Raw genomic sequence first — 27,888 nt, 5'->3', positions numbered from 1 at the left:
GGGCCCCTTTTGTACTAACCGATTCAATTGGGTTGATAATGCTCTGCATGTGCTAAAGTTCCTTTCCAGGTGAACCACAACTCATGTATTCAGGTGGACCTTTTGGTCAACCAGAGATCATGAGCTTTGTTGCCTGCTGGATGAAGCGGACTATAAAACTCTGGTGTGGGTTAAAAAAGGACTAAACCCTTATAAGCAGCTTTTGGTGTGATTTGTGTGATGTAATTTGTGCCATGTCTGATTTGCTTTCACACATGGCACAAGTGTAAAAAAAAAAAGTGTTTGGCATTCATCTGTTGTGTCTAATCAATCAGGAGTCAGTCATGACAAACTTAAGACAAAAGATACCCTTTTGTTTTATTGACTGAGTCAGTTTTAATGTTATTGACCTTTAAAAGTAATCTTCTGATGTCTAGAATATGTAAACCACATATCAAAGAGTTTCATAGAGCTTTTTCAAATTCCATTGAGTGTTCAGCTACTATTTAAAGAAAGCACAATTATTTCACTTAATTTAATTACTAAACAAAAAGTTCTTGACAATTGAGGCAACAAATAGGCAAGACAGTGCTTTTGACTCAAAAAATATCACTTTAAATACCCTGTAATCCTGTAAAAAAGATTCCTAAAAACACTTGCAAGTGAAGACACTACACAATAAACAGCAGCTCTGCCTCATAGATTAGAGACTTTATGCATTGCTGCTGTGTTTTTTCTCACCTTGTCTCCAAGAAGCCAGGCATTTAATGCTCATCAAGAGGAGCGAGTTAAAAAGTAAAGGGAAATGCGAGGGAAGGCCGCAAGTGAATAAAAGGTGGTTTATTGAATAAGCAAAGCTTTCAGGTGCCATTCTCCCTGTGTGACTTAAGGTAATTTAATTTTAACTCTGTCCCATCAAGCCTTGTCTGGAAGCCAGGAGCATCAGAGACAAGCCGGAAAGCATTAAATGATTGTAACTCAATTGTTGCGAGACCATCATTGATTGTTTGTCCGGAAAGATGTTGGAAAGGAGACAAGACACTTATTTTCTCCACTTTTCCTATGCTTAGTAATCACTTTGGGGATAGATGTGTGTGTATGTAAATGTCTATGTCTATTGAGGTGAAGAGACCTCGCAGCATAGAGCTACAAACTGTACTAAATGCAAACAAAGTACTGATGGCAATCAGTTTAGACTAGGGGATAAAGTTACATAAAAATAAATCTACACATTAACAGATGGCTGTTTAACTGAGTGCCTAAAGCATGCTTTTCCACATGTTCTCACGTACACGGTCAACATGGTGTGACTGATGTAGAAAATAAATATGTTCTCTTATTCTTGAGTGTTCTAGTCAGGTTTTTTAAACACTAAAATGTATTGCTATCTGTGAAAAAGTAACTCATCAAACCAAAATGGGAAAGTGTTGTTATATGAAGGTAAAAATGTGACAAAATGGACGAGCTTGTAGATTTGATATAAGAACGTGTCAAATACAATACAATGCACACTAAAAAGCTGCATCTGTGTCTAAAAATCTTCTGCTGTAAAGAACTAATATACACGTAAAAATTTATGTCAAGTCAAAGAAGAGGATAGTTTAACATTAAAGAGATGGACACAAAACAATTTCTACAAATGTCTAGATTTATGTTTATGTTAATAAAATCAGGACTGACAAACTACCATTTGCATGTGTTTATTTGTGTTAGAACCTCAAATCGGCGATTACAGCTGCTCAATCTGCTGCTGCGTGTGCGCGAATATGCTGCTGTGAATCCCAGGTCGCTACAACTGCACTCTGACTTTTGACACATTCCTTGCAAGATATTTGTGTCAAAACTGATCCGTGTCAGATAATGGAACGGGTCTGGGAAGGGGGAGGGCCAGCCAATCAGAGTGCAGGACTCAGAAGACCAACGCGCCTTTAAGTTTGGTAAAGTTAGAAAAAGATTCACAGATTTGGACTTCTGGCCTCAATTACTCTCCAGATGAACCTTCAAATGTGTCAACAAGTATCTCAATCATTTTGTACTAACACAGAGAGTGAACTACAAATGCATTTCAAAAGAAAAAAATATCTTTTTACTGCATTTTAATGAGAATTGTTCTCCTCGAGCTGTACATGAAGTCACGGCAGCGAGATGGCTGCCAAGGGACCGTCTACAAAGTGCAAGAAAAGACCATCCTGTTAAAATCAACAATCTCTCAAAAATGACTGATACATTTATATAAACTGGTAATGAAGACTGGTCAGCATATTCATGCTACAATAACTATTTTGTGAGAAAGTCCAACTTTACTTTATTTTATTGTATATATTTTTTCAAATTTTAACGGACATATGAATCATAATAAAGGCGCTCAATATCTCTGAAGATCAAATAAATTCCTAAATTTCGACTGAAAGTTAGATTAAAAAGGTAGGTCTAACTAAAAGGCTTGCATCAGAGGACCTCAGCGTTCGCGAGGGCTCATGCTTTAAAATCATATCAGACAAATATGAAGACCCAAGACCATGAAAACATTTACAAACCAACAAAAGAACTTTAAAATCAATCCTGAATTTTACAGGGACCCAATGCATTGATTTTAAAATCAGTGTAATGTGTTCCCACCCCCTGGTCCTCGCCAGCATGCATGCGGCAGAATTCTGCAGAGGTTGAAGGTTCGATATCCTAGACCATAGAGGAGGGCATTACAATAATCAAATGTCAATAATCTTGTCTTCAGAACCGATCACTGAAACTTCTGTTTTGTCCTGGTTGAGCTGTAGGAAGTTCTCTGCCATCCATGACTTAATGTCTAAAAGGTATTTTAAGAGTATATTGATTGACTCTTCATCATTAGGGGACAAAGCGATGTGGAGTTGAGTGTCGTTGGTGTAGTTATGAAACCAATACCATGCCTCTTGATGATGTCCCCAAGTGGCAGCATGTATAGATTGAAAATTAGTTGGCCTAAAATTGAACCTTCCGTTCAACCTGCAGCACGATTTGAGCGTCGGGCTCGGGACGTCAGTCCGGCAGCAGCGTGTTTTTGAGCATTCTTTCTTCCAGAAGAGGCTGATTTCATTCAGCAATTTGACAAAAGTTTTTAGCTGAAAGTAAAGTTGTGACATTCCACCCCCATTATCGCTGAACTACAAAAGCCAGTTTTTTGGGGTCTTTATACTTCCTTAATTGTGCAAGGTAATCCATGACAGATGAATGTGTTCACTGGGACCTCGAGAATTTGTGTAACCTCCACAACAAAGCCTCTCATTGATTCACTCTTAGCAATTATTTTCACGGCTGCTTTCAAAATGTGTTCATGTAGAACAGAGCTTATGCTGCCAGCTCCACTTGCAAAGTAAGAGCTGTGACTCATGCGCACCCTGCAATTTTCCTTAAATTATTACAAACTGTTTAGAAATTGTGTAATTGCAAAAAGCAAAGTTGAAGAGAAGCAAAAGCTTTTTTTCCCGTGTTCCTTGTTTTTGATCTTTCAACTTGTTATTCTCTTATCCCACAGAAGTAACCGTTTTTAAATTTAGCTTTTATATTTTGTTTGAAACTCTGAGATTGTGATGTCAGGAAATCAATGATAGGCTGCAAAGTTTTTTTGCACCAATAAGCAATGGATGCAATTTATCTCTTTAAACAAAACAAAATGTGCTTACATTTCTTCACAGTTAAATTTATATAAATTATAATATGTCTGGAAGTGTTTACTGTGGTTAGCACTCTCACCTCACAGCAAGAAGGTCCTGATTCAAATCCCAACTGGGACCTTTCTGTGTGGACTTTGCATGTACTCCTTATGCATGTGTGGGTTTTCTCCAGGCAATCTTGTGTTTTAACCCCCGGTCCAAAAATATGCTTTGCAAATTATTTGATGATTGTCAAATTGCCCCTAGGAGTGCATTTGACTGTGTGTGCCTGTTGTGTGGCCCTGTGATGGGCTGGTGACCGGTCTAAAGTGAACCCAACAGTAGTTGGGATAGGTTCCAGCACCCCATCACCCTTAAAAAGGATCCAGTGGGTTCAAATAATGGATGGATAGTTTTTTTACCGGCCAGAAGTCTGCCGAAAAAACTGGTCTACATCTATTCTGTCTAAAACTGTACCAAGCACTGTTTGTACAGTTTTGTGAGTTAAGACAATATGCTAAGGATAGGTAAAGGAACTGCTTTAACACTACACATGCTATAGATTAAAAAAAAAAACTCAACAACAGAAAAATCTTCGTTTTTTCCAGAGAAATCTGAAATTTTTTAGTCGTTTGTACTTCTTTTCACAAAATGACTGTAGTCTCGCCTCTTAACAGTGAGCATTTTGAAAAAGTCATCTCAAAATGCTTTAAGGAGTTAACATATCAGGTAAGGCCCTAAGTCAAGAAGAATTACTTAAATTGTTTTGTCATGGAGGGTTAAATGAGAGAAAAGCAATTAAGATATGTGTTATCTGTGCTTAGAAAAACAGCTAAAAAAAGAAAATTGCACAGCATAACCTCTGAAGTACCTTTAAGTAAAATACTCTATTTCTTGTCATTCCAAAAATGCATACATGCTTGCAGTTCTTGAAATTTTTGCATAAATACAAAATGAAAATGCAATGTTTTATGATTTTAGCAAATAAAACTGTTTTTGGAGGTGTAACTTTTTAAGTTGGAGCAGAGCATTTTTAGTTTTTTTTTTTTTTTCTTACGTTTAAAGATGGTGCATTAAAGGTCTGTTCTCAAGGGAAAGAAAAGATAAAGCTATTAGGTTACGTCTCACCTTTGCCAGTTCCAGTTTGATAACAGCCCGATTATCATTGACACTTAGTCATTTGATGATAAGGAGTTTAAAAAAAAATCAACTCAAAGCTATCCTATTCTGGCTGAGAATAGACAAAATAAAGTTGCTTGAGTACAAAGTATATCCTGCCTTCACCCAAAAAAGATGAATAACCTCTATGACCCTGTCTGGAGAAGAGTGAGGACAGAAAATGGATGAATGAATGGTTTAGGAATGGCAGGCAATGGAAAAAGCAATGACTTGCTAGGCCTGTTTTGACAAGTGTCAATGTATTATTTATTAAAAACAGTTCTTGTTTCTTTCTGTCCCGAAGTTCTTTGGTTTACTTCAATCTGGATTTGAAAGTTCTAGTCATTGCTTGCGTCTACTCCCTGCTGTGTTCTTCTCATGCCATTTCATTGCATGCATGGCATCTCGCTTAGTCATGTAGAACCAAAAAGAATCACAGCTGAAAAGCCATAACAGAAAAGAAAAAAACTGGAGAGAAAAAATGGAGACGCTGTCAAAAGTTTTGAAGAGACATGCAGCTTTTATGAGCAGCAGCACTGCTTAAAAGTCAACGCAAAGTTTTATCGGAAAAGGAAGGAAATGTCTTCCTCAGAACATTTCGTAGGATGCCTTTGCAGCACAAAAGACATTTTCCCTCCGATCATTTCACATCTGTGGTGGTAAAAGACTTTTATTAAGCTGAGAGACGTGTTGCTGCCCCTATTCTGTTCCCAGCATCAAAGTTCCCAACACCCACGATGGATTCCTGTTTTTTTTAAAGCCTCCTCTTTTGAGTTACATTTATCTCGTTACACACAGTGAAAAGGTCAGTCTCGTGACTCAAGCCACTACCAGATTAAATAGTCCCCTGAATATGCAGCTGTGAGTCAGGCAGAGATCCATCCGAAACTCACTAGAAACATGGACCATGGATGCACTCCTGACTGCAGTTGCGAGCCACTTTTGACAGAAGAGCTCTCTTTGGGTTTAATCACATAAACCTGGAGAGTTTTGCTGAAGCTGTGCTTCATTCTTGCCCATCAGTTCGATTTTCACAGCTCAGTGCATGGTGAGGCTCAACCACACATGTGGACACAATGATTCATGCAATCGTATGTAGAAGGCGGAACAAACAACTCCACGTTGTTCCCAATGTAGTGGTATTACAGAGTAGTGCCAGGGGCTGTGGGTAACACTATTTGGCTAAACATGCTGGACAAATGCATGGTTGCATTCTGCTTTCAGCCTGTTGTTCAAGGTGCTGTTTTGTGAAGCACCTTGAATTACTTTGTGTACGAATTGTGCTATACAAATAAAATTGCCTTGCCTTGCCTTGCCTTGCCTTTGTTTTGGAAAATTAAACATCCACAGCTATGTTCATACCGGGCATGTGAATGAGCTAAACAAGCATTCTTAAATGCATGTTTGGCCTACAGTGTTCACATTGGACAAGCAGGGAGGGGCTACCTCTTCTTTTGTTTTGCTACTGCTCACATGTGCAGCACCTATAGTTGGTAGAGGCTTGGTGCAAAATCTGATGCATATCTCATGACCGCTGTATGACCGGTTCAGCCGTCGTCGCCGTCACACGCCTACGGCACGAACAAACAATTTACTATTCTTTTTAAAGAAATTATTTCTTGTTTTTTGCTTTTTCCTTCTCTGTTCCGAAATATCGGTGACTTGGTGTCATGGAATTCTGGCCGGGCACAAAAGGCTAATGTTAATTTCTCCTTCCATGATCAATTTTCCAACGGTTCATACTTCTGTGAATAAAAAAGGACACCATCTAAACATCACTACGAAATTGGAGTCCCTGATTAGTCAAAGTTCAACGTAGTTTAACTTTCAATGCATAAAACCTTCGTAGTGACAAATGAATGTGAAAGTTTTCAAAGTGGATCTTCACTGGTGTCCATGGATTACATGAAATCTTTCCACCTTTATCATGGTAAGGAAAACACGTCAATGTAGGGATGGGGTCATCTAAGATAGTGCAGGGGGTTAAAATGTGTGTTTATACACATTTACATAGATTTTCATTGGAAGTGGTGGCTTGAATGCACATCACCAAGGGCAACGATAATGTAGCTTAACCTCTTTTAAGACCCAGGTCCATATTTGAGCTAACCCTCTACTCACAGGGCCCTAATCAAGCAGAATTAACCAATGTGATATTATAACCCATAATGTGATGTAAACACATGTGGATACCAGGTCTTAAGAGGTTAAAACTTTTCTTGGGGAGTCCTGACTGGATAAACAAGAGTCAGTCGAAATCCCAAACTGTCTGAGATGAGAGACCACACTTTTTTTTCCAGAATGCAAAAAAATGAAATTATAGATCTCAAAAACAAAAGCCAGACAGAAACATTTAGATTTTTATCTACACATATGTCCATAAAAGTCTCAGAAAACAAAGTCAAAACATAGTTGATTAAGAAACCCTGTGTCTGTTTTATTTAATGCTTGAGTCAGAGCACCCGTTGCCATGGGACCAGACACTTTCCACGTAGGGTTGAATCTGTAGCTGTCTCAACTGAACACATGCTCCGAATGTTAGTAGAAAGTTACAGTGACTTGTAACTGCAGCTTTCAGGTAAAATCTCATCCAGTGAAATTCTCCTAAAATCCTATACATGCATTTATTAAGAAAAATTTTCTATCATATTAGGGTAGCAGTTTAGCTCAGGCGGTAGAGCAGGTCGTCCAACAACCAAAGGGTTGGCGGATCGATCCCCACTCCCCCCAGCCAGCTGTTGAGCTACTCAACAGTTCTGAGGAAATTAAAGAACACCTTGCTGATTACATGAAAGATGTAGTGCTTTGCATAGCAAAGGAAGGAGGGAGAGTGCCCAGTCATCCCCACGGCAAGTCCCCCACTGCAGCAGCAGCAGCCAGGAACCCCACCACACCCACACCGCAGCAGATAGAGAAAAACCACCCGCCGGGCGATCCCCAATGCCAGAGAGCAGGGAAGCATAGGGGGACAGAGAGTGCAAGCTCCAGCCCAATCAGAAGAGCAGACCCCAACCCCGTACCCGGGGGGCCAAACGTGGGGCCCCGCCCCAGGAGAGCACCCCCAGCCCCAGATGAGCAGCCCATCACCACCCAGGAGTTCTGAGCATCCAACAACCCCAGGCAAAAGCCAGGGCCCCCCAAGGGAGACCTGCCTCACACTCCAGGCAGCCACCCACACAGCCCACGGTTGGTCCGGGAGAGAGCGGAGGAGGACGCCCAACAGAGGTGGGGTTCCCCAAGGAGTGTTTGAAATTGAAGTTTTCAATGCTGTTAAGCCCTGAAAAAAAACTTTTTTTTTAATAATCTTTCCCTCTATGTCCCTTAAATGCTGACACAAAACCTTTTTATAACTGCAATACTTTGAGGTTAATGAATAAGCTTAACTATGTTGGTTGTTGACACACAATGATAAATGGATCCACCAGAAAACTGTGAGAAGACCCAATTATTTTGACAGTTTGCTTAGTATTCCCAGCTCCCATTTTACATAGCATTTCAAATATGGTGACATGTTGCTTCAGGAAGATATGAGTGTTAGTAATCATAAAACACTGATCAAAAGAGGTTTTTTTTGTTTATTTCTGTTCAATTTTGTCATAAACTGACCATACTTCTCCTGTTAACAGCACTAAACACTAAAATGGCTCAAATGTTTCTAAAATGTTTGGAAAATTCACAAGGTCACCCGCACACAACTCTGGGATTTCAATAATTTCCAAATGACTCCTTTTCAGTGTTTGATTTAGGGATAATTAATGATCATTTGATAGACAGCAATTAGTGATCTGTGGCATAAACAAGCAAAGTACCCGTGTTGTGTTTTCCCGTTTAACCTTTACTCTGCCTGACATTTTGAAAACTTCTCCCCTCCCCACGCAGACACACCATAGAGACAATGTAATCAACAGAGAAGGAGGGGGAAAGAATATGTTGCCTTCTTTAAGGGGGCATCTTGATATCATCCACAGTGACGGGGCAGACACTGTGCTGTCATAACACACTGCCAACGGGAAGGGGGGGGATCCATCCTAATGTCATCAGCTCTGACACTCTGGGGGCTGATCCAAGCCGGAGCCACTGCAGTGACAGTAATGAAACGGATCTCCGAGAAGAGATTGGGGAGGGAAAGATCTTTTCACCGAGGGAGGGTTACTGTGTGTGATCACAGAGAAGAGACATGCGGTTAGACGGAATAACTGGGGAGGGAAAAGTTCCGATCTGACAGGTGAAAAGAAACGTGTCACACATGTTGCATCATTTTATTGCCCCTAAAACTATTTCTGAAGGAAACTGATGGCTTCAATACATTTTCTTTACATGCACCCCATCCATTCCTTTGGTTTGACAGTCAGACCTCTTATTGATGATGATACGAGTTCAATTATTTACACGGATGTCCCAAGCAGGGATTCTTTTTGGCCCCGATCTGATTCCGAGTCGTTTGATTTTGAGTATGTGCCGACACCAAATCCCAGTCTGATTCTTTTGTAGCACATTTATTAAAATGACAAATATAAAATAAACAGATCCAGATTGTTCCTTATGTTATTAACCTGTTTTATCGTGTAGCACTCTAACAGAACACTTATGTGAAGTAGCTCAAGTAAAAATAGAGCAAATATCAACTAAAGAAGTAGGTAACTACTGTATTAACTAGTAAAAATGTATGATAATTAGGAATGAGAGACAGTTTAGTGAATTTTGCACTATATGTGAATTTTTTTTATCATGTGTGATTCATGTCTCCATTAAAAATTCTTAGAATGACTTTTTTTGGTTTTGATAGATTATGTTTTTTTGTTTTTTTCTTGTGGAGCTTGCACTTTCAGATGGTCCCTTAGCAGCCGGCTCTCCTCTGACAGCACAGGGAGAGCTGTTCTCCTTAAAAAGAAACAAAAACTTGATCGTTTTTCTTTTGAAATACCTTTTGAAAATCATTGCTTCAGTAAAGACAAAACAGGATCAGGATGCCACAGCTGACTCGGAGATATGGTCGCCTCCGATTTCCAATCAGATTGGGACATTGCTCATTTTTAAACAGTTAAATGCTATCAGTTCAGTTTCGGAATGATCTCAGTCTATCTTATTTTTTTTCCATCGTTATATTGTTAGAATATTCATACTCATGCGCAGCCGGTCATTTTGAGCACATTTAACCTTCTCAGTCAGACAGCAGGAAGGCTCATCTGTGCATCTCTGACTGCCTGCATACATTTTGCAGACTCACCAGACTGAGCTGGTTGATCCTCAGAAACTCATAGTGTAGAAGAATAGAGGGCTTTAGCCTGATACCTTTTCATTTGTCCCCCCCCCACACACATATTCATCTGCACCTCTATGAAGACTTTCAGCAGGAGCTTCCTCTCAGCAGCTCTCACCAAAGCTGTTTAGAGGAAAAACATTGTCTTTTAACGCGCTCTGAGAATTTAGCTTTTGAGAACAAATGTGAAGCAACATTTTTGGAAAAGTCTCTCTTAGAAGGTTTTGTCGAAGTCTACCCTACTGATTCACAGCAGAGAGCGACTTGTTTACTGCAGCTTTTGATCTCCCCCCAAAAATACTCACTTACAGCCAATTTCAGGGCGATCCCATTTGCACAAATCTTTTTACAGTCTTTCTAAAAACTTTTGATCCTGAAAGGGGAGTTTCATCTCTTTTGTTGCTGTTATGTTCTTACACAATTGTTGAAGGATAGAATAATGTTCCCTAAAAAACAAAATTATGTATTTCGTTAACGGAAAAAGCAAGCTGAGCTGTTCACGTTGCAGATTTTAGTATGTGCATCACATTAGGACAAAAACAGATCAACGCTTCTGGGTTTTTTGCTGTGGATTCCTCCATCATCCCTTCAACCCCTTCAAACCTGCTGTTCTGTGCAAAGTTCCTTACCCAAAGAGTCAAACAGTACGTCCACAATGTTAATAATATTAGTTGTTACTGATAAAAGGAATTCTACCACAACTTCCCTCCAATCAACCTTTCTTGTTTTCACCTTTTCCTTGTTTTTTCTGTTTTTTTTGAGACATGAACTCTTCAACAGTAGGTGTCGCTGCTGACAGCAATATAACACATGCTCTTTGACCATGAATGCTTCTAATGAAATTCCATTTAACTCTGAGAAAGACAGAAGGGGATTTTCACCAGATAAGCCGGTTTTGATTGTGTAAACATCTCACTACTGTAAAGTGTTGAAACTCAGTGTAAAGCCACTTTTCTCTACTTCCGAATCCGTAAAGATGTCAACACAGAAGCTAAAGTTCCTGTGTTAAACGGTTCAACAGTGTCAGAGCAGAAAAATGGTTGATTAGTCTTTCAATGTTGAAAAACAATTTTAAAAAAATTACAAAGCACTTATAAAGTGCTGTACAAGTAAGTAAAATGTAGCAGTAAATATAAAAAAAAAATGTGAAAATAAAAGCAATGAAAGTAAAAAGTAAAAAAAGGTAACAGGCTGACCTACTGCATCTGCTCACCGGAGTTGTTGGAGCAAAAAGATGAGTTTCAAAAGGGATTTAAAATCATTGAGGATCCAGCAGCCCTCACAAAGAGGAGTGGAGCATTTAGGAGGAAAGCTGTGTTCATAATGTACGCGATTTGCACGAATTCTCTGCTTGCCGCCTGTCCAGAAATGTGCTGCTAAGCTTGACATGGCCACGAGTGGGATGAGCTACCAGTTGGTAAATAGTAAATGGCGTATACTTGTATAGCACTTTTCCACCTACAAGGCCCAAAGCACTTTACAATCACAGTCCCATTCACCCAGTCACACACACATTCACACACTGGTGGCGGCTCCACTGCCAAACACAGGCGCCTGCCTACCACCAGAGGCAAGGTAGGGTTCAGTGTCTTGCCCAAGGACACTTTGACTTAAGGGCGTGCAAGGCGGGAATTGAACCTGCAATCGTACGACCATCGGTCGACCGCCTTACCGCTACACCGGGACGTTTGGTATTATTGTCTCAATCAAAATGAGAAAAAAAAATCCCAAAGTTCATGTGAGATCGTGGAGGGACTGTTCGTCAATCCAAACTATAAAGTTTCCCTTTTTTTGTTGTTGTTGTTGTTGCTGGTGTGTCGCAGGCATTTTGTCAAGTAAAAATTGTTCCTTGGCTCAAAAAAGATTGTAAAACGCTGCACTAACAGCATCTGACCATCAGATCTTAGTGCATGACAAGGATGATGAGTATGCAGGACTGCAGAAGGATAAGAGGTGCCAGACCACTTAAGCATTTAAGAAAACAGTAGTAAAATCCAAAGAGCAAATCTAAAGGATACTGGGAGCAAGTGAAGATAGTTTAGTTAGTATTGGTGTGATCTTTGATGGTTCAGTTGTCTTAACTAAAAAAAGCAGTTAGGAGTGCTACAGCTACAGGCTGATTTCATCAACTGCTCTTGTGAGGCCAAAAGTTTTTAAAGTCCCACTTTGGTCGTCTTTTGATCTATTTTCAAATAATTCCCAGCGGTCTTTTAATCATGATTATGCCGTTTTAGCTATCCAGCCGTACATTACTGATCCAGATACCAGCAGATGAGGAAAGCAAAGATGTGGATCTATTTGTCTGATTAAATGGATGCATTAGAATAGAGCGAAGCAGATGGCCCGTGGCCTGGGGCCTCATTTATAAAACTTTGCGTAGGATTTGCGTCAGAAGTGGCGTACGGATGAAACATAGGATGTGGGTACGCACAGAAATATTCGGATTTATAAAACCGTGCGCACGCACATCCTACGCATCTTTCCATTAATAAATCACAACCAATTCTAAATGCAGCGCAGCTTTTGCGGCTTCATGACACGCCCATAGTTGCCCATAAATAGTCCGTGAAACGCCCACAAATTAATATTCATTGATTGCGAAACCATGGCAAACACCGAGAGGAAATCAAAAAAACGTAACTTCACTCAATGTGAAGTAGAAGTTATCGTTGGCGAGGTGGAAAAGAGGAGAAAAGTGTTGTTTGGAGGGCACAGTGTGGGCATTACTAATGCAAAAAAGGCACTTGAGTGGCAAACGGTGGCAGACGCCGTAAATTCTGTAGCCTCACAACCTCGGACCGTGGCCGAAATAAAAAAGAAATGGTCGGACATCAAAGTCGAGGCAAAAAAACGTCTGGCGATGCAGCGCCAGAGTGTGTCTGCCATGGAGGGGAGGGGGGAAGACACCGGAGCTGACCCCTCTTGATGAGAGACTGGCGGCAATAATTGGGGAATCCCTTTTAAGTGGAGTGGTGCCTGAGGCGCAGGGGGACATGAGGCGCCAGATGCACCGGGTGACACACCCCCAAAAGCCCGCAGAGGTCCAACAGGACGGCTCGAGGAAGTCGGAACCGGCTCATAAGCCACTCGTCCTCGTTTGCCAGCAAGTCTTCTTGCTGCCTAAAGATGCGTTCACTCCGAATTTTTCCATTTGCCACATCTTCTAAGAGTGCAAGATCAGCCATTGTGCGTCATTACGCATTGTGATGGGGCATTTTATTTCCATCCCTTTAATTACATCTGACAAGCTACAGATGTCGGTAATAATCAACGTGGAAATGGCAAATTGATCAGCGCAAATGTAATTTCTTGTTGCTTTCTGAATGGTTTAGACATCCGCCATACATTGTTTTATCAAAAATAAAACAAACTAAAGGCATATGTATGAATACCATAATTCCGTAGCTTATGAAGAAATGTTTTACTATGAAAACAACTTTCCCCAGTGGACAATTAATGCATTTCTCTCTATCTATCCATCTGTCTGTCTAATTGCACCTATATCTGCTCCGCCAGACGGACACATTGACGAGAATATCAGTTTGGTACATTATTTTGTTCTGTTAACTATATTATTTATGAGGATGAATTGTACACCATGCCAATATTGCAGAACATATTTCACTTTTCTTTTTGCAAATATGTGTTCATTTGAATTTCTGTTGTAATTTTCGTTTGATTTTTTTTGTTTGTTTCACTGCTGATCGATCAAACGGTTGTTCGTGTAGGCTGTTAATTGTAAGACTTGCTTTGTGTAGTCTTCATGTTATTTCTGAGAGGCAGTATTGTCATTTTCACTTTCACGTGTTTCTTCCATCTGCCGACGGTGTCGCCGTTTCTCATTTCACCCGTTTTTGTGCGTACGCCTGGGTCAGAGCTTGCGTGAAGGACCGCACATTTTCCCGTCAAGTTTGCTTTTTATAAATCTCAAATATTGCGTAGAGAGTGGCGTACGCCTTCTTTTGTGTGTACGCAACGTTTATAAATGAGGCCCCTGGTGATTGTGTTTTTATACGTAAAATGATTCACAACAATTAGAATAAAGAAATTCTAAGAAATGCAATTTGAATCTTAATTTTCGTTATATATGTTCTGCATCATCAGAAAAAATATCACAAAAACCTGTTAAAAAAAACATAACTTTTATCCAAGTGGGTCTTTAAATTCCATTAAAATATACTAAAACAAACTGAACAACAAAACAAACTCTATTCATGACTGGTCAAAAGTTTTAGATCCACCACATCAATTTTATGTTTTCAGTACAGGGTGATAAAGATCAAAGAACAGCTTGAAATTGCACAAAAGTAACTTGTGAACTGAAGTTTAAAAGATTTACACAAAAAGTTTATTTCCCAGGAACAGGAAATAGATTAACAATTTCAAGCTTTTTCTGTGCAATGGAGGTTGAGGAAGTCTTAAAAGTTGTTCCTACGGGGCTCCAACTTTTTTGATTCTTACAACCTTCACTGTCTGCATGAATACAAGCTGGAAAGAACTGTAGTACTAAACCAGTATTCTATAGCTCAAAGTAGTGTGTTGTTTAACCCTTGCGCTATCCTAGGCACTTTAACATTGGGGGTTGGGTCATCTAGACCCACTAGACAGTGCACTGAACCTTTTTTCTTCAATGATTTGTGATCTTCACTGGTGTCCATGGATTACATGAAATCTTTCCACCTTTATCCACCTTTGTCATGGTAGGGAGAACATGTCAATGTAAGGGTGGAGTCATCTAAGATGGCACAAGGGTTACACATTGCAAGAAAAAAGGGTAACTTACAATTGAAGAAAGACAGACCATCATAACTTTGAAAAATCTTCTTATAGAAAAATTGCAAAGAAAGTCAAAGTGTCAGTGAGTACAGTTTCTTGAACCATCAAAAGGCGTCCACAAACTGGAGGAAACTCTGACAGGAACAGTTCTGACAGCCCCAAAGTCACAATTGAATCAGAGAAAAAGTTTTTGAAAGTTGATTCTAAACCCTGGATGGCATAAGTACAGCCTCCAATTCCACAGTTAGAAACCTAGGGCTTTTATTTGACCAGGATTTATCATTTAATGCTCACAAATAACAGGCTTGTAAAGCTGCACATTTTCATATAGCTAAGATCAGAAATGTATTATCTAAAAGTGATGCTGAAAAACTCATCCATGCATTTGTCACATCCAGACTGGATTACTGTAACTCTTTGTTAGCAGTGTGTCTTAGGAGTTCCTTAAAAAGTTTTCAGCTTGTTTAGAATACAGCAACTAGATTGTTAGCAGGAACTCCTGTGTTAGTTTCACTTCACTGGCTCCCAGTTGCATCTGAAATCAAGTTCAGAATCATCCTGCTGACCTATAAGGCATTAAATGGTATGACCCAATCCTATATTTAAGATATCTTAGTGCCTTACCAACCAATCAGAACACTTTGCTCCCAAAATGCAGGACTGCTTGTGGTTCCTAGAATTAGTAAAAGTACAGTTGGAGGTAGAGCATTTAGTCATCAAGCTCCTGTTTTATGAAATAAGCTCCCAGCTCATGTAAGAGAAGCCGACACAGTTTCTCCATTCAAAGTTAGACTTAAAACATTCCTCTTTGGACAGGCATATTGCCAAACTATCTAGTAATCAGAGATTATCTAACTTATTTGCCCCCCCCCCCCCCCCCCCAACCTCACCTAATGAAATGAAGTTTGGGGGAATAATTACAATTGTCATGACATGCATTACACATATTTCTCTACAAAGGGGTCAAAAGCAGAGAGCTGCTAAAACATAGGAAAACGATTGACTACTGCTTCTCTGACAATTGGAGCTTCAGCAACAACAGTGTTTTGAACATCAAAAGGGTATCTGTGAAGATCAGTTCAACCTGTGTCCCCTACTAAAGAAAGATAAAGCTTAAAACTTTGGTCAAACTAACAAAACCTTTTATTTCGCACAGCAGACTTCTCAGGATAGCAAGCAATCATTTTCGTTAACTGTATTTTTTGCTACTTTAACTGCTTTTAGGGCAAATCAAAGTAACAAATCAAAAGCTTTTGTGTAAAAGTTCTTTTTTATTGTAAGTAATAACTAACTAAAATGAATCTTAGCCTTCAGAAAATTGACATTTTGTGCCAAAATTAAAACACACCTCTGGGTTTTGGTGCTCCTGATGTATGTACAGTATTTTAGATGTTTTCCAAGAAACAGCGCAACAGGAACATTTTTAACCGCAGGAACTTCGGAAAAGATCATCATCCTGTCTCTAGGTTGCACTGAAAAATCACAGCAACACTTTTTTGGACTTCTGCAGCCAAAATACATCTTTTATCAATTAGTGGAAAGTGTCTTTCACTAGAAAACTGACCATATTGCTAAGCCTGCAATCTCCTGCATCTTGCCGGATGACATAAGTCTGACGTGCACGCTGTGCTATGTCTCAGTTCCACTGCAGGTCAAGCACCAGGCTCCAGCAGGGGCATTGGGAGTGTGGAGAGCCTGCTTCTTAAAATGTGCTATAACTACTCTGCAAAAACTGAAATCTAAGTGAGATCAAATATCTTGAAACAAGCATATACATGCTAATTTTTTAATGATAAGATAATTCTTCTCATACAGTAGCTTTCATAGAGAATTTTCCTTATTTTAAGAGTTATGGTACTTGAATATCTCAATAAGATATCAAATCTTGTTACTAAGATTTCATCACCAAATATGAGTAAAGACACACTTGAAACTGGAATTTCAATAGCGACAAAGTAACATTATGGTACAAAACTGTATTTTCAAAGTATTATTTTCTTGTTTCAAGCAAAATAAGTAAGAAATTCTGACATGACAAAACTGTCTCTTTCAAAAATTAATGAAAATAAATGACATATTTTTTCCAATGTTTTACTGTCAACAACATAAAATATGAACTTGTACAAGACAGTTTATAATTTTGGATCAAAATGTGAGTTTTTTCAGCCTGAAGAGCAAAGAAATGGTTCCCCCTATTTGTGCTTATGTAATTTTACTAATGTTTTTAAAACTGATCCAATTTAAAATGAACACTGTTTCTTTTTAAAACTTAAGTTGTGGGAAAAAAAAATGTTAATATGTTTTTGTTTGTGTATTAGGCACCACTTAATTTTTTTATTTTTTTACAAGTTGATCTTTTATAATATTTAAAAGCCACAAACAAGCCAAATAATTCTTTGTTACAATGTTTGTTCTTTTTTTTATAAATAAATAAATGTAAAAAATAATTATTAATATTTGATGCCGTTTCATGTGGTTTCTTTGCAGGGTTACTGTATACAAAGAAACGCAAATACCTAAAACATATTAAAATGAGATTCATAGTCATTAAGCTATAGTGGCAGACATTTTTATGCATTTAAGTATGTTGCATAATACACGCTGGCCATCAGCAGCCACATCCCTGTCTTGCTAGACTAATTAGAAAGCCAAGTATATTAAAAGTAGATGGAAAAAACTGAAATAAATATGTTATTGCATAATTCTGTTCGCCTGGAAATGTTCTGAACTTTGTTGCAGCGTTTCCTGGCAACAATATCTAACACCTGCGCCGTGAGAAAGACGAGATACAGCTATGCAAGCATCCCACACAGTGGAAAACACAGTGGTGAAGGCAGAGCGCCAGGGTTAGAGGAGTGGTGAACCGTCAAGCTGAAGTTCGCACTCGAGCAAACCAGGCGTAAAAACAACCTGAGGTGCTCCGGCGCCGCTGTGACCATCCAAGAATCAGTCCACACTCACCTGTCAGACACCTTTGGGGATTGTTCCTTCCAAGCTTTCATGAACTGATGGAGGATAGCTGAATCCCTATAAGCAGCTCTCTTAAATGATCTTTGATTGTTTTAAAATGAGCATGTATACTCAGTGTACTGCAAATCAACTTAATTGAAATACTTTGAAAGAAGTGAGTGGCTGTGAGGCTTTTCAAAGATCCCACATAGCCTTTTTTTTCCCCTTAAAAATACAGCTGCAGATCTGTGGCTCCCTGTCTTTCTGCTTCTTTGCCAGTTTCCTTGTGTGCATTAAAAAAAAGTGATGGAACAATGAAGCATCAGCATTCTCTAGAGGCCAAAGGAGGGAATGGCATTATTTTCTCAGGATTTTTAGTCTTCCTCTGTCTGGTTTATCTCCTCTCACTATAGTGTCAAAGCAAGAAAGAATAATCCCTCTGTGGACTGTTTTTGTTTAAGGCGGGTGCTTTCGTACGTTTATGAAACCGACTGGATTATATTATGTCAAAACCAAATGAGACAGCCCGCCTAGAGGCTTCCAACGAAAAGCCAGGAGAGGTTAGCCAACATTCTGTTGACAAGCTCGGTAACATCATTTCCACAAGGCAACTCTTGCTCTTTCTGTGTTTCTTTTATGTGCTTAAACAGTGGCACCAACCTACTGAACTTTCAACAAGTTAGAAGTCCTACCCTTCTTTCATGTGTGAAAAACCTGTGTAACAACCCTGAGAGGGGGAACTTAGTCTATGAAAACCTATGTTTGGGACATGGCGCATGCATGACAAACCCTGAATGTAGGTGTGTCAGCCGGCCGCTTAGAAACCAAAGACAAAAGCAGACAAAGAATAAAAAGAAAAACTACTGAGATAAATCTGTCTGTCTCTCCTGAGGAATGCATGAGTTTTTTGTGCTGCCAAGATGCATCTATTATTTGTTTTCCTGCAGGATCCTGCTGTGTGATTGCCTTGACTAAGTGTGTAAATGCTGAGCGGAAGAAAATGCATTTTATGGAATTTTAATATGGTGTCAATGGGGATCTGCATGTTTTTGTTTATACTATATTTACATTGACATCCTTAGTTTTAAAAGTTACTGAAGACATTTTAACTGCAATTCTCTGGTGATTTTTTTCCCCCTCACTTTTACTTTGAACTACTAAAAAACTTTCCTTATAGGAGGATGATTGCAGGATGTTGCCTGTGGTAGACGTTCATTTAGTGTACCGAATTTTTCGGACTATATTCACTACCACATTGGTGCTTATTTAGCTTCATGAAACATGGGAGAAACCTAATATGTACAATTATTAAATTAATCTTAGCATGAAACACAAGCTAACAAGTTCAACTATCGTATTTTCACGACCATAGGGCCCACTGGCACTTGATGAACCATAAAAGGACTTGATTTGATTATTAAATACAAATTAAAACAAGGCATAGATACATATAAATTGTACTGGGAAAAATGGGCCCCGGTGTCAAAGAGGTTAAGAACCTCCGTTTCAAATCACTAAATATGTTTAATACTTCATCCTCTGTGTCGCTTTGAAACAATTTCACCAAGTCAGATGGGATGTTATGTTCACACTAGCCTCAACAACGTATGTTCAAGTGACCACTTCTAATTAAAAGTCTACGTAAACACGCTTTTCGGGTTTCCACTGTCAAAACTCTTGTGTTAAGTGTTTCTGAGGAATTCTTCAAGTCTGTTTTTTAGTTCAAGACGTTAGTTCAATCAGTTGAACTTTGACTAATCAGAGGCTTGGATTTGGTAGTGACACATGGCTACCATCTTTTTTTATTCCAGAAAGAGCCAACCTTTTGAAAAGTGACAATGGAGGAAAAATGAATAATTGTAGTTTGTGACCTGCCGGAATTATTAAACACCAAGGCTATGTCCGAATTCCCACCCTAACCCCAATATAGTCCACTATATTGTGCGGTCACCATTTCGTAGTGCTGTCCCAATCTACAATTCCATAATCCAGTGCCCTAAAAATTTCCCAGAAGTCTCTGCGAAAAACCAGTGTTCATCGATGCTCACTAGATCGGCGAATATAGACCACAATGCAATGCGTCTAAACGATTTTTCCCAAAAAAATGTATTTAAATGTATTTTTTAATGAACCATCAGCATTTTTATCTTCAGAAGACAGTGGATTTATAATTGCCACAAAACGATCATGTCAATTAGATTTTAACTTGGTGAAATCGATGACGTCATTTCCGCCGTTCCAAAAAAAAAAAAAAAAAAGTAGTGGGCATGGTGTCCAAATTGTTTTTAAAATTCAGGGCACTACATTGTGCCGCGCGTAGTTGGGGTTTGGGGTGGGAATTCGGACACAGCCCAAGTCTTTCATGCATGCCTGGACCAAGACTGGTGAGATTTGCACTGCTTCGATGATGCACATCACATCCCCAGTTTGTTCGTAGTATAGGACTGAGCTTCTTCTTCTGCATTGGTGTCAGTAGCAAATACTCTAAAGGCCCGTACACACCGGGACGAATATTCGCCAGGCGTTATTCGCCAGCGTTTTTCGCCACGTTTTTTGTGTTCACACCCAGGCGATTTTCGCTGACGATGAGTGGAGTGAACATGCAATTTCATTCCCTGACATTAGATGGCGCTTAATGTAAAACAGAAATACTCCTGTACACAAGGTGGCGCTGCGCAACTTTACGCTTCTTAAAGTCGCTTTTCACTCAGAAGAAGAGAGCAAGTATTTACGCGCTTGTCAGAATCAAACAAAGAAAACATGAATATTTCAAGCACCAGTAGCTCCAACTGGTGCTTGGTTCGGGGATATTTTAGAATGTCCGTCATTATTGCTTCGCGGCTGTGTAGACGCTACTTGGCGTCTATCTTCTTCGCTGGTATGTGTGCTCAGCAAGGCAGTTTTGTGTTTGAGCGCCCCCAAGTTGTGTTTTACTGTAACTTCAGAAGCTCCAGACACGTGAGCAAAAGCGCCATTCTCATTGGTCGAGTAGATTTCGACGCGACGCGTCGAAAAAAAAAAACGAACCTGAGGCGTTTTTTTTTTTTGACGCTTTAACGCCTGGCGTTTTTTCGCGTCGGTGTGCACACTCTCATTGGTGCTCTTTGTTTAGTCACGAGGCGTTAAACGTCGGCGAAAATCGCCGGCGAAATTCGTCCCGGTGTGAACAGGCCTTAACACACATACACTGCCCTCTAGCAGTTGTTGCTACTTATGTCTTAAAATTCACCCACTTGAGGAGAAGTCGCCCCCCTGGCCAAAATATGCACACAAAAAAACATGTTCACTGTGACAGCCTCACAGATTTACAATCAGGTTGATAACTTTGACAAAAGCACAGAATTTAATGTTTAGCCCTTTAACTGCCCGCTCAACCAAATGGTTGAGCAAACTTTGAGGATTTACCAAAGTTTTTGAGGATTTACCAGAAGGACAGATCAGAATTCCCTTTCTTATGACAAAGTTTGCATACCAGTAAACTGATTTGCATCAGCGTCGACGTCATATCAACATTCTGTCGAGGTTTTTAACTGACAAATGCGTCCTCATGGCATGTCTCATTGTTGCACCGTTCCTTAGCACAAGGTTTCGGTTACATTTCTCTGAAACCTTCCTTCATATTCCTTTCACAATGCCCGCAGGCATGTTGTTCTGTGCCTGAGCTACCTCATCTGGAAAAACCCATGCATTAGTTAGCATGCAATGAGGCCCCACCCATCCCCCGGATTCTCACATTTCCTATGAGTCCACACCTCAGATTCAGCTCCTCTGAACTCACCTGGTGAAACCAAGCTGCTTCATGTCAGCACTAGAGCAGCTCTACACCTCTTAAGATAATGTTTTTTACAGGGATTTCCTCGGTCTAGGTAAGGAGTTTGAGTTTTTCCTTTATTCACATAACTCAATGTCTTAAAACAATCATTGTCATGGGGGATGAATTGTTTCAGCTGAGCATTAGACAATAATCCATGAAGACAGAAGACAATATAAGATAAAGATCTTTTTTTTTTTCCTTCTGCTTCGTTTTCGTCAAACCACTAGAGCAGGGGTCGGGAACCTTTTTGGCCAAGAGAGCCATAAATGCCACATATTTTGAAATGTAATTTCGAAAGAGCCATACAATAATGTAGTGTCCCTTCCCCACACTGAGGCACGGAGACTTAACCTCTTTTAAAGTTCTTTATTCCGATTACTGCAGACCGCAACAAACGTCGTACAATTAATTCAGCAACTCCTGAATCTCTCCCGCCGAGACGAGAGCGCTTCTCCCAACTTTATATTCCCCTGCTCCCGCTGCAGCCCTCCCATTTCCCTGATTCGGCCCACAGCTGAACCCCATTGGTCCAAACTACCTAACAACAGGCTGAGCGACAGAACTGAGGGCCAATCAGATCTCTGCTTGACGCGTTCAATGAACTCCAGAACTTTTAACGCGGCCCAACAGCCATCCAACTCAGTCCGCGACAATTTGTTTAAAACTAAATATACAAATGAATGTGTGCATTTGATTTAATTTCAACATTTTTAAAGTACAATAAGTCTGTGGATTCTTTTTTAATAACATTGTTATGCTGTTGCTAATAAATGATGAGTATTTCTAGTGGTAGTTTTGCTGATGGTCTAGTCTGGTTGATCCGTGGTGAGTTTCTGCTTCATGCAGGCGTTGAGACTTTAAACGTGATCGTAGGTCTGAATGTTCTGTAGATGTGAGACAGACTGCTCACATGCAGACATGGAGCAAAACACACACTCACACGCTGCAGTGGATGACAGGCAGCGGGTTTTACGTTTTTATAATCCCTGCGCGATTCACCTGCTGTCCCCACAACCCCTCACCCCCACCCTCTGCTTTCTCCCTCACACATCCCGTCCCCGCATCTGCGCGCTCTTTCTCAGAGACGGGAGCGCGCAGTTTTAGGCACGTCAATTCACAAGTTTCCAGCTGGTACAAACTCTGTGAAATAATAGATAATAGTAACTGATAGCGCTGGCGCAGATTTCTCTCTCTAAGCACCGCTACTACTGCGCGCCTCTGGCATCGCATAGCGCCCGAGAAGGACTGGTCTAATGAAAAAAAAAAACTATAATTAAAGATTTGTCTGCGAGCCACATGTGACCATCAAAAGAGCCATATATGGCTCGCGAGCCATGGGTTCCCGACCCCTGCACTAGAGGATTGCTTTAAGGATATTTAAATTTAGCTCCAGTGAAAGAATTAGGTTGCAGCTGTTGGCAGTTTTATTGAGGCTGCTTGTTCGTCTTGTGCTTTACTCCTGATGGTTGGTTGAAAAGATAAGATTTAAACTTAAAAGTTTAAAACATTTTATACAAATATACAAAGCTGAACTACAAGGCAAAACAGCCTTAATTACAGCTGCACAGAAGAAACTCAAGCCTTTCTTTTACTATCACCAACTTGAGAATTTCAACTAGTTGAACCTGCAGAGCAGGTTATGATCATCAAACGTACCTTATCAGACCAACATCGAACCGTCTCATGACGAGACCCATGCTTATTAGTTTAGTCAACGTGCAGTACAGTTTGAGGATTTAGAGGCTTTATTGGCTGCAGACTGAGTTTGGACACTAGTCATGGGTTCAGAAAGTGATGTGTGTTCTCAGGCGACAGCAGAGACATCAGCTGCTGCCAGCTGGGAAGATCAGGTTACAATTAAGAGCAAATAAAGAAACAAATGCCGTACATCCCCCTCAGAAATTCATTTTTGCTATTTTCTAGACTGACTATTTTCTAGACTTTCATTAGAATTCACGGTCCAACTTTAATCGGTATAAATGATATGATCACAAAGTGGTTTTGTGTTCTGCAATGTATTAAGCCTTTATGCGTATAAAAACGTCTGAGGATTCCCAGAGGTCAAACCATCTTTGAGGCACAAGTCAGACTGTAAGATTAATGCCAGACGCTGCATTAAAATACAGGTAACAGCCGCAGTGACTGAACGCGCCTGCCGTTAAATAGCCTTAGCTTTGAAATTGAAGGCTTTCATGATGCCAGTAGCTTTTATGCTCAGGATTTCTGGAAGAGAGGAAAAAGAGACTGATTTGACAGCTCAAAATGTCCATGGTGATGCTGAAACAGCGACAGAGGGCATTTCTGCATGCAAATACCCAGGTTTGCATCACACAGAGCTGAAATGAAGTAGTGGGCAGTGGGGCTTCCTCTTTGTCTGAGTGAGAGCATACAAAGTAAGATAACAAATGTGTAGAGGAGTGCTTTTTTCAATATCGAATATTTTTAATAAACCGCATCCTTCATAAAAATTCACCTTAAAATAATTTATAGATTTTAAAGCTTTCAAAAGGGGGGAAAAATAACTCCACGGTTGCTACAGAACTGCCTTTTAACTCATTTTCTATCCCTTTTCAGCAGATCTCTCACATTTTGTATCTATTTATAGAGTGCTATTACATTTTCCAAAACAGCCTGTGAGATCCTCAAAGGCATCTGCTTGTTCCACCACATTGTTGCTTAAAGCACTGACTAATAGTCGCAAACATTTGCCTGTTCATTTCCTTTTAAGTTAATATAGGTGTGTCAAACACAGTATATGTAACCTGTATGAACAGAAAAGTCCTGCGATGGACTGGTGACCAATCTACCGTGTACCTCGCCTTTGCCCAACAGTGTCTGCTATAGGCTCTAGCTTGTTGTAATAGTCATGTGTCCATCAAACGTTTAACATGTTCGACATGAGATCACATGCTCTTATTGAGGCATGTGATTGGCCAGTTTATAACTTATAGACTCTTATACTGTGGAGCAGCCACAGCTAACTTGTAATGCCTGTTCCAGTACATGTCACAAAGTTCAGAGTGATCTTTTAAGCCTGTGGAATTTAAATCTGTTATCGGGTTTCATTAAATAAATATGCTGCTCGTTTTCTTATAATTAGCTCTGCTTTTGTCTCTTACTACCATAAATAAAGGTTCACGCACTGTAATCATTTCCTTTTGGTGTGCCTTGAATCAGTGGCAGTTTATAAGAGAACTGGACTGAGTGATCCCTCCCTCCTGGCGTTCCAAACCGGAAGTACCCGCTGGTTACAAGAAACCAAAATCCTATAGTCTTCTATTGAGAAACAAACAGCTAATACTTGTTCTATATGTCAGAAGAACTATTCTTGCTCTCATACTTTTTTAACATGTTAATTTGTTGTTCAGTTTTTTCACGATATTTATTTCCGTAGTGCGAGTTTGTTAAGTTATAAACTGGCTGATCAGATGCTTCATTATGAGTAGGTGGTGCCAGCTCCCTCCTAGACCAAACGTTTGAAACATTATACAGATTTGCAGGTTGCTTTCACGTGATAGAGGTGTTGCCTTCCAAGCTTACTCCTGATCTGCGAGAGTGGTTGCCATAGAAATTTTGACTCAGACTGACTTGGACCATTCACCGCTTACTGACGTTGTCTGGCACTGACATGGCAGCATCTGTCTTGCAAAAAATGGCGACCGAACTGACTTAATTTGGTTGAAGCCGGAAGTATGCCTGAAGTATTTCTATGGTTAATGTCACACTCACTCACTGCGGTTCTCAGATAAAGTCATAGTACAGCTTTGGAGACCAAAACTTGTGAAATCTCATCAATAATCTTTCTTGTAAAATGGAGGCTAATTCAAGTCAGGCGGTTGTACGGTGTGTGTGTTTTTAAATGAAGCTATAGCTGAAATCCCATTTGAAAAAGATTGCAATTATTTCTGAAAATGATCTGCTTAAAACTCTAATTTTTTTTGTTAAGCATCTTCTTTTTATTATTAAAGTACTTGTATCCTTTGATACATCACATTTATTATATATATGCATTCAGTATTTTCCTTTTAATTAAGTTCACGTCTTTGGTTTTTCAGGTTCAAAACATAAAGAACCCACCCCAGGCAGACTCTAGACCCTTTTCTTTCATTTGCTTGAACTTCTGTCACCTTCAAGGCAGCAGCCATGAACTGGGCTGCCCTACAGGCCCTCCTCAGCGGAGTTAACCAATACTCCACCGCCTTCGGCCGGGTCTGGCTCTCCATGGTCTTCGTCTTCCGGGTGATGGTGTTTGTCGTGGCGGCTCAGAAGGTGTGGGGGGATGAAAGCAAGGACTTTGTGTGCAACACCCAGCAGCCAGGCTGTGAGAACGTGTGCTACGACCAGGTCTTCCCCATCTCTCACATCCGCCTGTGGGCCCTGCAGCTCATTTTTGTCACCTGCCCATCACTGATGGTCGTTGGACATGTGAAGTATCGAGAGAAGAAGAACGCGCAGTCCACTGCCACAAACCAGGGCAAACATCCGTACCAAAACCCAGGAAAGAAACAAGGAGGTCTCTGGTGGACATACCTGGTAAGAACAAAGAATTTATCAAATCAAATGTTTACTTCCTGTAGATTTACCCGTTAATCAGTATTTACTTCACCTTCGCTGAATAAAAGAATAGACGGAAGAGATTAGTAACAAGCTGTTTCATCCCTTTAAATGCTCTGAGGTCTGATGAGTCACGACTGAAATGAGTCTATTCATTTCCCTGGATGAATTGTTTAACCTGCATTCACCCTCTCCCACAGGTGAGTCTTATCTTCAAAGCAAGCTTCGATGCAGGCTTTCTCTACATCCTCTACTACATCTATGACGGCTACGACTTACCTCGCTTGACCAAGTGCTCCCTGGAACCTTGCCCTAACACAGTGGACTGCTACATATCCCGTCCAACAGAGAAAAAGATCTTCACACTGTTCATGGTGGTTTCCTCTGCCATCTGCATCTTCATGTGCATCTGTGAGATGACTTACCTCATCTGCAAACGGGGCAAAAGATTTGTTAAACAGAAAGTATTTGGGAGCGGACGGATGTATCCGATGTCCCACGAAATGGACAAACTGTCACCCTCAAACTCAAACCTCAGATCCAAATCTTCACATAAAATTGATCCCACAGTCTCAAACCAAAACCTCACCAACATCAAGACTGAGAGAGTCCCAGAGAAAAATGAGGAAAGTTAACCTGAAAAGGACCGAAAGTGTGTGGAACTAAGGTCTTGGAAGAAAACAAAGAAGTCAGTTACACCTATAGGCTACTTAAGTTATTCGTAGAGATTTCTTTTTGAAATATTAGATAGTAATCAAAACTTAGATTACAATGCACGTCTGTAAAATTTCTGTCATTTTTGTATTTGATGTGAGTTGAGAGCCTATCTGGATGTAAAGTTTGCTAGCTGTTTAGTCATTTTGAAGAATAGAAAGTAAAACTTTGTTTTAATTTCTTTCAAACACACATTCTGCCCTCTGGGAGTAAAAGACGAAAATAAAATATTTCCTATAGAGCAGTTCAGATAAGAATCCTTTGAAGTTAGTTTCCTCTTGTTCAAAAAAAAATCACAACTTTCATTTTTGTTTTTGTAATATATTGTACTTAAGGTTTAAAATCATCAATACTTGCTTTATCAGTTATCATCACATCTAAAGAGTAAATGTTTTTAAAAAAAATAGAATATATTTTGATGTGTTTTATTTTGTATTTATTTTTGTAACCTATAAAGATGTATCCAAACATAGTGTGTCAATATTTTTGTATTCCACAAATACTTCATAATTATAAAATACCGTAGTATAATTACTATGTTCTTTGTCACCACAGAACAAAAAAAATAGTAAATAAACTAAACTAATCCTGACGTTTGGGGCTGTGAAACTACTGAATTGCGCAAGAGAGGAATTTTTATTTATTTATTTATTTTTTATTGAACAATTGCAACACACAGAACAAATATGCACATATAATGTACATTACAATTCTAAATACAGAATAAACGTGTTACATCCTTAGGGAGATTTTAATTAATAGTAATAATCACAAAATGGAATAAAAATTAAAAATACATAAAGAAAAAAGAAATACACATAGAAAAAAAGAGAAAATGCAAGAGTAAACTTATGTCAGTAGTCCAAAAGATTTACAAATGTTTTTTGAGCTTTTATATTTTTTGAAGCGGAAATTAAGTTTAAATATTGCTGCAGTTCCAATTTAAACACAAAGAAATCAGGTTTTTTTATTGGAAAATTTGCTTTTGTGAATATGAAATTTAGCCATAAATAGCAACATGTTTATACAAAAGAAAGCATCACGGTCTTTGA

The 27,888-nt window shown here is 39.6% G+C and overlaps 1 protein-coding gene across 2 annotated transcripts; it reads left to right on the top strand.

The window, feature by feature from the left end:
* The first annotated feature begins 21,477 nt into the window (after nucleotides 1–21,477).
* gjb9b (gap junction protein beta 9b) lies at nucleotides 21,478–27,304 on the top strand. 2 transcript variants are annotated; one of them, XM_004074027.5, is made up of 3 exons: nucleotides 21,478–21,620; nucleotides 25,624–26,101; nucleotides 26,323–27,304. In XM_004074027.5, the coding sequence occupies exons 2-3, from the start codon at nucleotides 25,712–25,714 to the stop codon at nucleotides 26,755–26,757; spliced, it is 825 nt and encodes a 274-aa protein (XP_004074075.1). In that variant the 5' UTR covers nucleotides 21,478–21,620; nucleotides 25,624–25,711; the 3' UTR covers nucleotides 26,758–27,304. The 2 variants fall into 2 exon arrangements, with proteins under 2 accessions (XP_004074075.1, XP_078811492.1); XM_078955366.1 differs by having other exon boundaries at nucleotides 21,488–21,620; nucleotides 25,703–26,101.
* The last annotated feature ends 584 nt before the right edge of the window (nucleotides 27,305–27,888 follow it).

This window comes from Oryzias latipes, chromosome 11 (assembly GCF_053564925.1).
Source record: "Oryzias latipes strain Hd-rR chromosome 11, Olatipes_Hd-rR_3.1".
NCBI lineage: Eukaryota > Metazoa > Chordata > Actinopteri > Beloniformes > Adrianichthyidae > Oryzias > Oryzias latipes.
Note: the sequence above shows the minus strand (reverse complement) of the source record. Positions and strands in the feature narration are given on the sequence as shown.